We start from the raw sequence: 16668 nt of genomic DNA, 5'->3' as shown, positions 1-16668 counted from the left end.
CATTTATACATAATTCAGAAGTCTGTTGAACATGTTTTTGTGTACTCTTTTCTGGTGCATTGTCTCACTTTGCAGGCACGACTTGAAGTCCTTTGGTGTGGTGACACCCTTTAAGAGAAGTGCTTGATAGACATCTTCTGCCCTGCCCTTCATTATGTGTAAAACTTTGTAAACCTCTGTCTTATTTTGGTTTACTGTATGACACAGTACCAACACACTTTGTATGTACAACTGAGTCATCTTTCCCAAGTGTTGGGCTCCTGTTCTTCAATTGTTCTTTAGCTGTGTGTGTGTCTGCTGCTCATTGTTGTGAAAAGTTTTCTTGATCTCCATGTGAAATTTGTTGCAGCTCTTTAGTTATTCCTCATTGCTCTGAAACTACTATTGGAGTACTGTCTCAGTAAAACTGGGTATAGAGGGAGCTGAAATGTTGCCTCAACGAAGAGTGCTCCAGTTTATCTGTACAAAGAACATGCTAGCAAATTACAACACCCCATAAATGAGCCAGTCACAGCATTTTCCAGAAGCTATAAATTTTAAATGATAAAGAATTGCAGGAGGCAGATTTAACAGGTGACATACAAGTCACCAGCCATCTTCTCTAGCCAGCAGTCTCCAATAGATGATACACAGCATGTAGCAATATTTAACGGCTCTTCAGTACACTTCAGTATATCTGAGACAAAGAGCTAAATCTGTATTGTATCCAAGTGTGATGAAGTGCTGTTGATAATATATATTGATATTTTGCTAATTTTTGACAGATTGTGATTGGATAAAGATATTTGTAAATTGTAGTAATCAGATTGATGTTTCTGTAGTAGATAGTATGTCAGTGTTTGTGCATATTTAAGTTGAGGAAAAATACACGTCAAAGAAAAATCTATTCCCTTGTACCTGGCAGGATAGGTTTTCATAAATATATAATGAAATTTCTGTCTTTTTCTTTAGGATGGAGAAATTTTTGCCATCGACTTTAATTCAGGATAATTACTTTAAGAAACCAGATTGTACAAAGGCAGCTCGATTGGACTTTAGCATGAGGACATTTGAACATCTCAAGGTAATTATTTGTGTCTGCAATTTTAAGAATTATCTGTATGTACCATCATTATGTAAAATAAAAAGTTTTATTAAATATGTATGCTTTCGTATTGAATATTATTGTTACTCTTGTGGCTGAAACGTTGCTTTCTGCTTGTCTAGTGCTAATTAGACATACATTGAAACACACAAAACTGCACATTCGCTCAGTATAATAATATTCTGATATATAAAACACACGTGTGTGCCTGCACACACACACACACACACACACACACACACACACACACACACACACAGAGTGCAAGTTTTTGTGTACTGTATACAGAAGTTCAAAGTACATGCAAAAAATAATGAAAGGAACTTGAAAGCCATATAACATTTGTGTAAATGTAGACTCTGCCAGCCTACACTATTGATAAAAAGCTCTCAGGTTTCCAACTGGGTGGCAGTGTTGAAATACAGTAACCTTTTCAAGAGTGTCATACTTGTCGTCTTCTGTCAATGTGAAGTATACATTTTTCAGACAAACTAATATTTATGGAACAAGCCAGAAAAACATAAAACCAACTAATTTGTATGTCAAATGATCACATTATAAAGCTTTCATGGGGCTTCTACATCCAAACAAAGAATGTTGGTCACAAAAAACACATACAGTCTGTGGTGAAAGAAAGAAAAGAGAATTGTAACTTTGCAAATACCCTGCTTCGTCCAGGCTTGCCTTGCAGAGGTACCTGGTGAATGTCATTGAGAAAACATGGGATACTTCTTCATGTATAGATCTGTTGCATGTTGTCACCATGAACCATAAAGTCTGCCCATTCTGATATCCAGCTGCAGCTGCCTATTCCAGCAGAAGTCAATTTCCAAAGGAGTTTTCATCCTCTAATTATCTGTACTATCTGCAGGCAAATGTTTCCATACACATTGAAATGCCTTCCTCTGTGTGTGTGTGTGTGTGTGTGTGTATGTAATAAAAACTATCAGTGATATTAGTTTTAGATCAAGAGCTCTCTCTTTTTTTGTCAGAAAACAGATCTGGATTTCCATTCAGGAGGACAGCAGCTTGAATTTCCATATGGCCATACAGGTTTAGGTTTTCCATGATTTCCCTAAATTGCTTAAGAGAAGGTTCTGGTCAAGAGGCACAAAACATGTGTGAAGTTTAGAATTTTTTTCTTACAAGAATTGTTTTTCTTAAAAAGGGGTGTTCAAAAAAAAAAAAAAGAGAGAGAGAGAGAGAGAGAGAGAGAGAGAGAGACAGAGACAGCTGAAAATGGGGACTGCAGCCCTTGTCAAAGTATGTGTTTCACAACATGGCCTGGTTTGTGTGAAGCATTCTACAGGCTTTTTTGGAAAACTCCTTTTTAAGAAAAACAATTTCTGAAAGTGGGCGACAATCATGATACAGTTCTGAAAAATCTTGAAAAAACGGCAACTATTTGCAACATGTGTCAATTTGTTGGCATGTTTTTCTAAATTCAATAAACTTTAAAATTTGAATAAAAAATATCTCTTGCTAAGACCCCCTAAATTTAATTATCTTTCATGTAAACAAAAAGTCAAATGAATAGGTTAGTCCTGGAATAGAAGACAGCTGTCAAAGTGTAGACACAACTATTTCTTGGTAGACTTAATTTATTTTTTGAATATGGAACTAGTATTCAGTAAGAACAGGGTTAACATGGAGGTGAATGACATGAAATCCAGAAGAAAACCGGTTCAGACTTGAAACTTCCTGGCAGATTAAAACTGTGTGCCTGACAGAGACTCGAACTCAGGACCTTTGCCTTTCGTGGGCAAATGCTCTACCAACCGAGCTACCCAAGCACGACTCATGATCCATCCTCACAATTTTACTTCCGCCAGTATTGGGACAGGTCGGGATTCATGCTTGGGTAACTTAGTTGGTAGAGCATTTGCCCCCAAAAAGCAAAGGCCCCGAGTTTCAGTCTCAGTCTGGTACACAGTTTTAATGTGCCAGGAAGTTTCAAATCAGCGCACACTCTGCTTCAGAGTGAAAATTTCATTCTGTTCAGACTTACCTGAGAATATTGACTAATCTTTTCATGAACATTTAGGAGTTCTGGCTGTGCATGGATCCAGACTGTGCAAGTATCATTTCACTAGCCATGTATTAAAATATTGAATGACAGTATTTTCCCTATCAGGATTTTTTGCGATCTGTGCAAGCCATTTGACTGTGTAAATCATAATGCTCTTGTGGAGAAACTAGAAGTTTATGCCTTTTGAAGTGCAATGAGTAAGTGGTTCACTTCAAATATAACTGATAGGAAGCAAAAGGTCATTGTATGTAGCTCATGTAGCTTACATGATGAATATGCCTCTGAGGGGGAGGGATGTGAGAGGAAGTTACTACTACTACTACTACTACTACTACTACTGGTGATCCACATTCAGTTTTAGGACCACTTCTTTTATTTCTGTATACAAATGACCTTTCATCTTACACTGGAAAAACACACCAAAAACAAAAGCATCAATAAATGAAAAATTCAAAAGTGTTATTGATTAACTGTCAGTAAATAATTTATCACATAACTCTGTGTGTGTGTGGGGGGGGGGGGGGACAGTTATTTCAATTCAGTAAAATGCCTTCAGTAATAATACATAGTGGAAAAGAAATACCAGAAGTAATTGCTTAAAAGACATAAGTTTGCACATTAATCAGAACTTGAGTTGGAAATAATATGTGTGTGTGTGGGGGGGGGGGGGGGGGGGACAGTTATTTCAATTCAGTAAAATGCCTTCAGTAATAATACATAGTGGAAAAGAAATACCAGAAGTAATTGCTTAAAAGACATAAGTTTGCACATTAATCAGAACTTGAGTTGGAAATAATATATTATACATGTTCTCAAATGCTTGAGTTTAGCAATATTTGCTCTATGTGTATTTGCTGGTTTTGGTAATGAAGCATTAGAAAATTAGCTTACTTAGCATACTTCCATTCATTGATGTCATAAGGCATAATTTTGTGAGCTGGCAGCTCCACACACACACACACACACACACATAGGTAACTGTTTACTCTCAACAGCCTCACAGTGCATTTACTCTCTTATGAAATTTATTGTGAAGAATAAGGCACTATTTGAAAATAACAAAAGCATTCATAAATATAACATTATGAATAAAACTAGACTTCACTATCCACAACTTATAAAGAAAATGTTCACCCATAAAACAATTTGATCATCTTACGTATAAATTAAAGTTGGTAGCAGATGATGAAACTTTAAAGAACAAATTTAAATCATTCCTACTCAGTAACTCCTACTGTGCCATATATGAATTCCTGAATTGGTGGTGTGTATGTGGTTTGGTAATGTTTATAAAATTTTGTTGTAGATAAAGCTTTTAAAAATCCAGTAATGTAAATGGCAAGCATGTAGCCATTTTTTCACAGAGAAAATGTCTTATTCGTAAATCGACTGACATATTCCATGTCATGGCAAGTTGTTACAAATACGATCCATGGAGCATGGACAAAAGATTGCAGTTAATTAGTACAAAGTAACATGCACAAAAATGTAATTTCAGGCTATGGTTGAACGCAGAAATCTTAGTATGAGCCCAGAGCTCCTAGTACTTCAAGATCTTGTGGTGAATGGGGATATAAATTTCTTTGCGCACCAGATTTCTTCCTCACTGCAGAAGAACAGAACATCGTGGTTGCATTACAATCTTGCAGCAGCTTATTGGCGAGCTGAAGGAAATGCTCCAAAAGCTATTGAATGTGCTCGAAGAGCTGTCCACTTTTCCCCAAGGTAATGGACAAGTTCACTTTTTTGTTATTTGTATTGAATGTACTTAGATTAGCACTAGGTAACATTTTGTAATGTTTTATTATGTTACTCATAGAGTTGTTGTATCAGTAGTGTTCTCTAACAGTTGTTGACCAATGGCCAATAGTGAGATGATAGCACACTGGCAGAACACTGTACTTGTATTTAGGAGGGGGCAGTTCAAAATCATGCTAGGCCATCCAGGTTTACGTTTTCTATTATGCTAATGACACTCACCAATCATCAGACTGAAAAGTTATTGTAGTATCTATTAATAATGTGCAAACTTTTTTTTTAACATATGTTGGGTCATGGATTTCAGTTATTTTTGTACAACTGATCAAAATATTATACTCATTAAGCCGTGTTTCCGATAGCAATTAAACTTCTGCAAGCCACCTGCAGAAGCTACATCTGCAAGTTCTTTCAAGTGGAAGCACCCCCAATAAGTAGACATCCTAGTTTTGCCAATTTGCAGAAGTGGCTCTTGCAAGTTGATGGACACAGTTTCTTGTATCTTTCCTCAAATTCTTGCTGAACTTGCGAGTTCCTAAAACTTACAGAAGTTTTGTATGTTCAATGATAGTAGAAAAATGTCAGTGTCAAAAAAGGAGAATGATGCAAAGACAAGTGGGACAAAACAAATGTACCGCTGAACCCATAAGCATGCATAATTGGCCACTAGGGACCGATGACCTCAGAAGTTTGGTCCCATAGTCCTTACCACAAATAAAACAAACAAAAAAAATGGCCACTGTAGCCAAGGAAGTGTGAAATGAATTTACCAATTACTTTTTTTTCACCAGAAGGGAAAGTAGAATGGCAATACAGACATCTTTAAATTTTAGCTGATTTTTTTAATGTTAGCAATAACATCAATGCATTACTTTCATAATAAAATAGTGTTTGCAGAAATAAAAGAGTAATTAAAAGGTCTCTCTTATTGATACAGCTTGCAGCATTTTCATATTGTATTTTTGAATATTTGATTTTACATTAAAAGAGATATGTTTGAAGCCAGCATATGACACACTCAGAAAGTTTTCAATCTTGAGTGAAGTGTCCAATTTTATTTCATTCAATAGTGTTTTTGATAACTTAAGTATATTCATCTCTGTGTCTACTTCTTGACCTAAACTTTTCTGTTTCTCTTAGCTTTTTTCCATAACAATTTTTCTTCAATAATAATAATGCAACAAATAGCAATGGCTGCCCTTTTTTTACCACAACACTCTAAAACTTCCACTTATTTGTCACACAATGCAACTGTAGCGGAACATTTGTGCAAATACTTGTAGAAGTCCATGAAATTATCTTGCATTAATGATTTGCAGAAGTAAGCTTGTGCAAGTTTTTGTTCTAACGTGAACATCTCATCAAGCATTTGCAGGACTTATGTGGAAGGTACTAGCTAAAGAACACACACTTCTATGTTTTATGTTCGCCTCATAGCACTTTTTTTCCCATTACAACAGAAAGCAGCCTCTTTCTGTACCACTTGTTTATGTTGATGGTTACTCAACAGTGGAGGATGTTCTTGATGTTTTTTATGTTAACTTTAATTGTACACACTTTTGGTCACACATCACAAGTGCAAATTTAGTTTCATGTGCGACAACAGTCTGATTTCCAAATTGCATTATCACCATTAGAAGGGCTTTGTCATTGGCATTATTGGTCATGTGTCTGTCTTAATTGGCTACAAAATTGTGACAATGTCATGTACATTTTAAGAAATATGCTTTATATGCAAGTCAGTGACTTGGGAAAGAGGAAAACAGATATAATACTGTAGCTATACTGCATAGCAAAATGTGTGAGCTATTATTTTGTATAGAAGAAAAATATCATAAAACTGCCATATTGTAAAACCCTGTTTACTGTGAAGCAGTCGCAAGCGAACACAGGGCAAATGTGCATTCCTGCAAACAATGCGCAAGATTTTGGTTGTAGGCACCGTCCACACTTTTACCTGCAAATAGGCACTTACACTGGAAAGAATTTAAGAGAACAGGAGGCAACCAAGCTGTATTTAGTAATTTCCAATTTATACTTGTGTATTATGAATATATGCAGATATCGTGATACACTGCATTAAAGATTTCTCCAAAACGCATCATTTTTAATACAGTTTGTTGTGCTACCATGTCAGGAAATGCACGTACATGTGAAATGTGAGGAGGTAGTGCACTTAACTCTGAATTGTGGAGTTCTAGGTTTCCTTAGCATTAGTCTAACACTTTCTGCCTGTGTCGACTGACACTTTTCGTTACAACTGAGGAGGAAATTTAAAAGCAAGATGGTAATTATGACCAACATAACATGGAGAATTTAAATTGAAGCTGCATACAAGTGACGGTTAGTGCAAGATTCAGTATCGGGTGAGCATAAAATGGTAATTGGATCCTTCTAGTGCCCACTGAACTCACCTCGTGATAATGAGAAACCTTAGAGAAAACTTAAGTTCACGTGTAAGTTCCCTTATCGTACCATAACCATCGGTGGTGTCTTTAATCATCCAACAATCAATTGGTAAAATTAGTTTTTTTAGTGGTTGACATGACAAGATATCATGTGAAACATTACTAAATGCCTTCTCTGAAAACTACATAGAATAAATAGTGTGGAACCCCACTCATGATGCAAATTCATTAGATCTAACAGCATGAAATAGGCACGACCTCTTTGAGGATGTCCATATCGAAAGTAGTGTCAGCGACTATGACGCAGTTGGCCAACAATGATTACCAAAGTACAAAAGACAGTGTGATTAGTTGGTTCAGGACAGAACTAATGAAGCCTCAGACAAGCGCTGTCATGGTCGGGGATGAACACTGCTAGCCACACGGAGCAATAGAGCCATTAGATGAAAAGAAGCAGAAATTACAAGCATTCGCCAAACAACTTAGAAGATACAAAAAAAGTGAAAATAGAAGGAAACAAAACCAAACATTCAACACAAACCAAAAGAGATTTTACCAGACAATAGATAATACACACATTAAAATAGACAATCCACCAAACATAACAGACACGGAACTCTTCTGGAGCAACATATGGTCAAACCCAGTACAACATAACAGACATGCATGGTGGATACAAGCAGAAACAGACACATACAAGATGAAACCACAAATGCCCGAAGTGATAATTTTGCAACATGAAGTCACCCGAGCAATTAATTCTACGCATAATTGGAAAGCACCTGGAAAAGATAAAATAGCAAATTTCTGGCTAAAGAAGTTCACCTCAACACATTCACATCTAACTAAATTATTTAACAATTACATTGCAGACCCATACACAGTCCCTGATACACTTCCACAAGGAATAACTTATCTGAAACCTAAAGATCAAGCAGACACAGCAAACCCAGCAAAATATTGCCCCATAACATGCCTACCAACAATATACAAAATATTAACTTCAGTCATTACACAGAAATTAATGACACATTCAACACAGAACAAAATTATAAATGAAGAACAAAAAGGCTGCTGCAAAGGAGCACAAGGATGTACAGAGCAACTGATAATAGATGCAGAGGTGACATATCAAGCTAAAACTAAACAAAGGTCGCTACACTACGCATACATTGATTACCACAAAGCTTTTGATAGCGTACCCCTCTCATGGTAACTACAGATATTGGAAATATACAAAGTAGATCCTAAATTGATACAGTTCCTAAACATAGTAATGAAAAATTGGAAAACCACACTTAATATCCAAACAAATTCAAATAATATCATATCACAACCAATAAAGCTTAAGCGTGGAATATACCAAGGAGACTCATTAAGTCCTTTCTGGTTCTGCCTTGCTCTGAACCCACTATCCAATATGCAAAATAATACAAATTATGGATATGATATTACTGGAACACACCAACACAAAATCACACATTTGCTATACATGGATGATCTAAAACTACTGGCAGCAACAAATCAAAAACTCAACCAGTTACTAAAGATAACAGAAGTATTCAGCAATTATATAAATATGGCATTTGGAACAGACAAATGTAAGAAAAATAGCATAGTCAAGGGAAAACACACTAAACAAGAAGCTTACATATTGGATAACCACAGTGACTGCATAGAAGTGATGGAAAAAACAGATGCCTACAAATATCTAGGATACAGACAAAAAATAGGAATAGATAATACAAATATTAAAGAAGTACTAAAAGAAAAATATAGACAAAGACTAACAAAAATTCTGAAAACAGAATTTACTGCAAGAAACAAGACAAAAGTTATAAATACTTAAACTATACCAATATTGACTATTCATTTGGAGTAGTGAAATGGAGTAACACAGACCTAGAAGCACTCAATACACTTACACGATCACAATGCCAAAAATATAGAATACATCACATACATTCAGCAACAGAAAGATTCACATTAAGCAGAAAGGAAAGAGGAAGGGGATTTATCGACATAAAAAACCTACATTATGGACAGGTAGACAATTTAAGAAAATTCTTTATAGAATGAACAGAAACTAGCAAAATACACAAATCAATCACTCATATAAATACATCGGCTACACCATTGCAATTTAATAACCACTTCTACAATCCTTTAGATCACACATCATCAACAGATACGAAGAAAGTAAATTGGAAAAAGAAACCACTACATGGCAAGCACCCGTATCATCTAACACAGCCACACATCAATCAAGACGCATCCAACACATGGCTAAGAAAAGGCAATATATACAGTGAGACGGAAGGATTCATGATTGCAATACAGGATCAAACAATGAACACCAGATATTACAGCAAGCATGTTATTAAAGATCCCAATACCACAACAGATAAATGCAGACTTTGCAAACAACAAATAGAAACAGTAGATCACATCACAAGCGGATGTACAATACTAGCAAATACAGAATACACCAGAAGACATGACAATGTAGCAAAAATAATACATCAACAACTTGCCATACAACATGCACTAATGAAACAACACGTTCCCACATACAAGTATGCACCACAAAATGTACTGGAGAATGATGAATACAATTATACTGGAACATAACCATTATAACAGATGAAACAACACCACATAACAAACCTGACATCATACTCACCAATAAAAAGAAGAAATTAACACAACTAATTGAAATATCCATACCCAATACAACAAATATACAGAAGATAACAGGAGAAAAAATTGAAAAATACATTCAACTGGCTGAGGAAGTCAAGGACATGGGGCATCAGGATAAAGTTGACATTATACCAATTATTCTATCAACTATCGGAATCATACCACACAATACCCACCAGTACATCAACGCAATACAGCTACATCCAAACGTATATATACAACTACAGAAATCTGTAATTATTGATACATGTTCAATTACCTGAAAGTTCCTAAATTCAGTGTAACATATACCGTACAGTTAAAAGGAAGTCACACTTGATGAAGGTCCACGTCACTTTCCATTTTTAACCAGACATAACGTCTGAGAAAGGAAAGAACTAATAATAATAATAATAATAATAATAATAATAATAATTAGCAAACATCACTAACTGCCACAGTGATCTGGTTTGTGTGAGCACTTCTCTGGGCTTTGAGAAGACATAAGAGATTGAGATTAAAATTGTTCATAATTTCATAATGTTGAAAGATTACTTTGTTTCTGTACATTGTCCGATCATTACTCATTTTCATTGTTGTCACATTTTATCCAGTGGTATGATCTTACATCCAAAACAGGTTTCAAGGTTTCAGTTTTTTTCAATTTATGTGAACAAATGAAATGTAACAGGACACCTTTGATGTTCTCTGGTAATTATGTCTGGTTAACACAAGTTCCAAATACTTCATACATGATAATGCTATACATCATAGTACTTCTTTAACACATTTCCAACTCAAACTCACTTCTTCCTTCCAAATAAGTCACTTCAAAGTTTATAAACTTATTCCAGTAGTTTTAACATTAACATTTTTAACAGATAAGATTTTCATTTACAACTTATTTTTAACTTATTATTTCAAATAGTTTCAATAATACCAGTACTGTTAATAATAATAATAATAATAATTATTATTATTATTGTATCCACCTACACTAATACCTAAGTATGACAGGTTTGAAAGTACACTTTTCAAGTGAAAATAATTTTTATGTATGCATTTTACATTGATTCAAATGTGGACATTACATTCATAACTTCTGCTTTATAAACAGAGATGCAAAAAATATAGATGTAAAAAATGCTATTGTATGAGAAGTTTTATTGGATTGTGTTGTTTATTAAACAAGTCTATCATGTTATAGAGAATGAGAGTGTACCATTGACCAATTTCATTACAAGCAGAAGGAAGACATTACTTAGACAAATCACAGAAATATTGCAATGAAAGAACAAGTTTAGAACTCATGTGGAGAAACATGTTATAATGACATGGGACTCCACTATACGTGTACTTACAACAAATTTGTTTTAAACCATCAAACACCTAAGCAGATACAACCTTCAAAAGAAGTATGAACTACATGGAGATAGAGCTAAGGACACAATGACAGCATCCTATTCAGTGTCCCTTATATGCCTGACTTGTTCATCTAATCAGTAAACATCATGCAGTAGCCTCAGAAATGTATAGGCCTGCAAAAAATTGTGGAGTATTCATAGTATTTTCCACCCGCATAATTTGGTTGTTGTTGTAACTCTTGAACATGCCATCAGTTAACTATGTTATCCATTTGTTCTCGTCGGTGTGTTTTGTGCAAAATGTGCAATGTTTGTTGGTTAGTTACATGTTCCACAGATCATTTGAATGGTTCTTTTAACAAAATGGTCGAGACTGTTAACGGGATATATATATATGTGATTAGTGTTAACATTAACAAACAATTTTTTTTAGTTCTGCTCATGCAACTACATTTAAAAAATTAACTGTTTTCTGGCTACCAGTTTTTAAATAAAAATTAGTCCATGAAATAGAAGCATGATATTGGGCAAATGATCAAAAATATTTGTTGCTGCATAGTGAACTCTGAGTCATTGACACAACTTTTAGTAATGGGTAATAAAGGTAATTTTTTCCTCTAAGTGTTGTAGGTATGGACACCACTCTCCTCAATTTGTGAGGGATTATTTATGATGAGTTTGCATACTTCACAACTGCAGGTGAACACCACATATTAATCTTCCTGCTTGCCTTTGTATAATTAATACATTCTTTCTAAGTGGTGAGTTACCCCAGAAGATTATTCCATAAGACATTATTTAGTGGAAATATGCAAAATATGTCAGGAGATTGATTTGTTTGTTTCCAAGAATGTCAGTTATCCTATGAAGAGCAAAAGTAGCTGGACATTAATTATTTGAGCTGCTCGGTAATATGCTTTTTCCACTTCAGGTTTTCATCAATGCGCACACCCAAAAATTTGGAGCACTCTGCCCTGTTTACTGGCTCCTGTTCATGTGCTACATCAGTTGTTGGTATGACTTTGTTATACAGAACTGAATATAGTGTGTATTCTCAAAATTAAGTCAAAGTCTGTTTTCAGAAAACATGCACTAATTCTTCGAAAAACATCACTAATAATCTCTTCTGTTGCTTTTTCACTGATGGGATTTATTATAACACTAGTATCATCTACAAAAAGTACTAATTCTGCTTGATGAATGTTAAGTGAAAGATACTCACATACATGCAAGGAACAGGATTGGACCCAGAATTGAACATGTGGGGTTCCTTTCATGATTTATCACTAGTCACTAAAACTTCTCTCCTTTCAGCAGTGTTTGAATTACGCAGTAGAACTTTGGCATTCTGTTTGTCAAGTATGATTCATACCAGTTGTGTGTAAAGCTGTGAGTTTCATGAAACTTAGGGTTTTACTCCTTCCATAGAATTCAAATAACCAAAAAAATGTTTTGGCACAGTTGCACCCATTTTTAAACCTTTTACCACAACCTGTGCAGTGCAGTGGAAAGCGGCAAATGACTTTTTTTGAGTGATCACATTCATTTCTGTATCAACTTATGAAGCACAACAAACAAAAGGCTGACAAAATGAGAGCTTTGCAGATTTAACAGGACACTTGATACCCAACTAGCTGTGTTCAGTCAAAGAGATAATGTTCAGTACATGAAGTATTATATCACCCATGTGATTCAGCAGGTTGATAAAATGCCCAGTCTGAAGTCTTCAGAGAGACACTCTGAAATTGTCTGGTGGAGGAAAAGTTCCATTTAGTGATCTCGAGGAGTTGGACAGCTTTATGAAGAGACCATGGATGACATGAACAGAAGTAAGACATATAATCAAAAAATAAAAAATCATGAGAAATTTTTTTAACTTTTGCAAGTCACGTCGCATTATTGAGTTTGAGGGTGATTAATGATAAAGTCAGGGTATCTTCAGCAATAGTTCAAATTAATAAGAACTGCGCCCCACATATTTGTCCATATAATGACCATTCATTTCCATCATCTTGTGTGAATCTCAGTTCCAACATTGCCACTGTTGAATTGACTGAGAAGTCCAATGTGAATTTAAGTTCAGGAAATTCAGAAGATTACAGTCACTCCTTCACTGTGTTGGGACTTAAAACAGTACTTATCTATGTCTCACAAAACAATACTAAGGCCAGGTGAAGTATAAGATAAACTGTTGATCAACATAATGCTACAGCTAAGGAATGGGTCCCCACACTTTTTAATTGAATTTTATTGGGAGGAGAGTTGCCCAACTTATACAGAGACAACTGCTTAAGAGACTGTCTCAGAAACAAAATTCATTTACTGCATTTTCCCAGCCTCCGCTCACACAAATGGTACCATTACTGGTTCTGACTTCTTAAGTCATCATCAGATGATCTGTTAGAAGGAAAAACAAAAAGGGAATAGCAGAATATTAAGAAACTAAGTTAGAAACTCGAAAGCAACTTTTTTAAACAACTAAGACCCACTTGAAGTTACGTAGAGTAATCATCAAACAGATGTGTACTGCAGTTCAAGGAGCACACTTACACAGAAACATATCTACACTGTGATTAATGGAATTGAAGAATACAGTTAAATGCTAACAGTATAAATCTTGTAACACTTAAACTGTAAATATTAGAGTAAAGATATTCACAAATACAGTTTTGCTATATACTGTAATTTGACCAGTGTAGATGGTATCACTAATCAAGTCGAGCATCCCTCACAATGTGAGTGGGTGCATTTCCTGTTAATAGTACACCACAGATTACTCAGTATACACCTAAATCAGGATGAGTACAATCATGAACTGGATATATTAACCCTTTTGTGGCTGCAAGGGCTGAGCGTCCTAGTTGCCCGGCTGGCTGACAGGAGGAAATGCAATGTGCGCCTGGCCAGCAGGCGGCAGACTCAGCCCTGTGGTCACTATAAGCTGCGGCCACTGCGGGCTTCCTGCACATTCCTGCATGCACAGAACCACTGTTCAGTAATGTTCTTCTCGAAAACAGTATACCCTGTATGGTCACAGTGGTCATAGTTTCTGCTAACCATGAAAGTGAACTTTGAAACTAACCAACACTTTCAGTTATATGCTTATTATGGGCTGAAAACAGTTTGTCTGGAAAAATGACGGGAACTTTTTTAATAGTAATTCTTATAACTTCAGATTTACACCGTCGATGTATGTGTCTACAACATGATAAAATTTTATTAATATCGAATGAATGTGTTTCAAGATGTATAGTTTTATAGTGAGTAGTGCATAGCGAAAACATCCAAGTCCCAGACAATTCTTTCTACTATCTTAAATAAAAAATAATTACAGGAATTTAAAACCAAATTGTGTCATGTTTCTGGACTCAGAGTTAAACAAAGAATATATCTGGGTAACTCATTTTACGATATGCCCATGGCTTCATTTGTAATTAAAACCTAAAGTCGATTCTCCACAGTAAGAAATCGGATAGTAAGCGGCTACCGTCTTCTTGCTCGCTGTTTTCTTTTTCAGCTCGTTGCATTCAGTACGGTTTACTTTAGTGGTTTCCCATCCTCATTTTTGACGCAGGCTTTGGACTGCCGCTGGTTGAATTAAAAACAATTTTTTTTACTTTTAGTTACTTTTTTATTTTTATTTTTCACTTTCCTTTACTTGAAACATACACAGTCACTAAAACATCCTAATATTTCTTTAGTGTGTGATATTTTTCGAAATATGGTACCATGCAGAGAGCCACATCACACTTTTTGCATCTTATGCGTGACCATTTTTCGTTGTGAATGAGCAGTACATACTACACAGCATCTCTGGGGAATCTCCTTTTTCTCCATTGCTATGAGGAACCCTGGATAATGTCCCTCTTTATTCTGCAGCCGGAAAGGGCTTTCTTCTTTGATTGTCTGTGGGGTCGCACTTTTACATGTTTGACTATGAAATTTATCAAGCAACTGACTGATCATTTCTAAGTGGTATCTTCTGTTGCTTTTGTGTTTCAAAAATAGTTTCTGCATTAAGCACCCACAAGTCAGTCAAATGAAAGAATACTTACTTGTACCACTTCATTGTCTTCCGTCTGCACTGTACAGAAGATAACAGCATGTCTGTCTTATCAACTGCACCCATTGACTTATTATAGCTGACAACACAGGTAGGTTTCAATTTGTTTTTGGCTCATTCTGTGTTCTTTTTTCTCTATCTCCACAAACTCTGATCTGTTTATGGTGGAAAGAATCCAGAGTTCTTTCGTGTCCATCCATTTTAATGCCATTAATGTTCCACAGGACTTGAACTGTATTTCCCCATTTTTCAGCTTGTCTGGCAACAGTGGTACATGTTTCCTGTTTTTGCATACTGTTTTGATGGCATTTGTACATTTATCATGGAGCTACAGGAATAATTCAGGGCTCAATTACCAATTGTCTAAATAAATGATATGACTTTTGTTGGGGTATGGAAATAACAAACTCACAACAATATCATCTGATTTTCCCCAGTGAGCATTTCCAGATTTTGGTGATGTCACCAGTGTAGACAATATAATCCAAAATATAATTGGTTTGCATGTCACAAAGGACAAAAATTTTAATGCCAGAATGGCTACATTTATTTGGTATGTACTTCTTAAATTGGAACCTTTCTTTGAAAAGTAGCAGACTTGATCACTAGTTTTTCAAAGGGTACTGCTGCCTCGTAGAGTTTATTTTTTGTGTGATCTACAATGAGACGTATTTTAACAAGAATATCTTGAGATGCAGTGGAGTTGTCACTGAAGTGCAATGAACTTGTACTGCAATGAACTTGTACCGGTCCCTGGCCATTATGTTAGAAAATATTGGTGTTTGAAGCATAGAATCTGTTGATCAATATTCAATCATTTCTAACATTTTACTTCTAGGCATAAGCAGAGAACACGATAGGGAGCAATAAAATTCTGCTGGCTCTATATGCTTCCAGCATGCTAATCTTCTGGGTACTGTCGTCATTTTTTCAGTAATAAATGTATAATAATTATTGATATGTATACAGATGGCAGAAACGAATTCCATGGACATGAAGTACGAAAAAATCTAAATGACTTGCTGACTCTTCGAAGTCTACTTTTAACCTGCCAAATGTGTTCACAAAATGGTGTTGTTTCGTCACTGGATGAATCTCCATGCAGTCATACTTTCTTTTTCCTGATGAAGTTTCACTTACTTCATCTTCTTTTCCATCTTCAGAGGAAGAACCTTCTGTTTGTGGTGTCGAGGATTCAGCAATACGTCCAGATGCATCCAACTCTTTGTTGGAAGAAAGCTCCGAAGTATCACTACAAACTTCGTCGTTAGTGTTCATAA

The 16668-nt window shown here is 35.5% G+C and overlaps 1 protein-coding gene across 3 annotated transcripts in view; it reads left to right on the top strand.

The window, feature by feature from the left end:
• Positions 1-16668, top strand: part of LOC126252871 (tetratricopeptide repeat protein 17) — a 319229-nt gene that overhangs the window by 60130 nt on the left and 242431 nt on the right. For all 3 annotated transcript variants that reach the window (XR_007545864.1, XM_049953825.1, XM_049953827.1), the window contains exons 3-4: positions 952-1063; positions 4612-4838. Coding sequence is in view for 2 of the 3 variants with exons in the window: in XM_049953825.1 (XP_049809782.1) it covers positions 952-1063; positions 4612-4838 (339 nt within the window). In the remaining variant the exon portion in view is untranslated. The remainder of the gene's footprint in view (positions 1-951; positions 1064-4611; positions 4839-16668) is intronic.

Source organism: Schistocerca nitens, chromosome 4, assembly GCF_023898315.1.
Source record: "Schistocerca nitens isolate TAMUIC-IGC-003100 chromosome 4, iqSchNite1.1, whole genome shotgun sequence".
NCBI lineage: Eukaryota > Metazoa > Arthropoda > Insecta > Orthoptera > Acrididae > Schistocerca > Schistocerca nitens.
The sequence above is the reverse complement of the archived record's forward strand: the minus strand, read 5'-3'. Positions and strand labels throughout refer to the sequence as shown.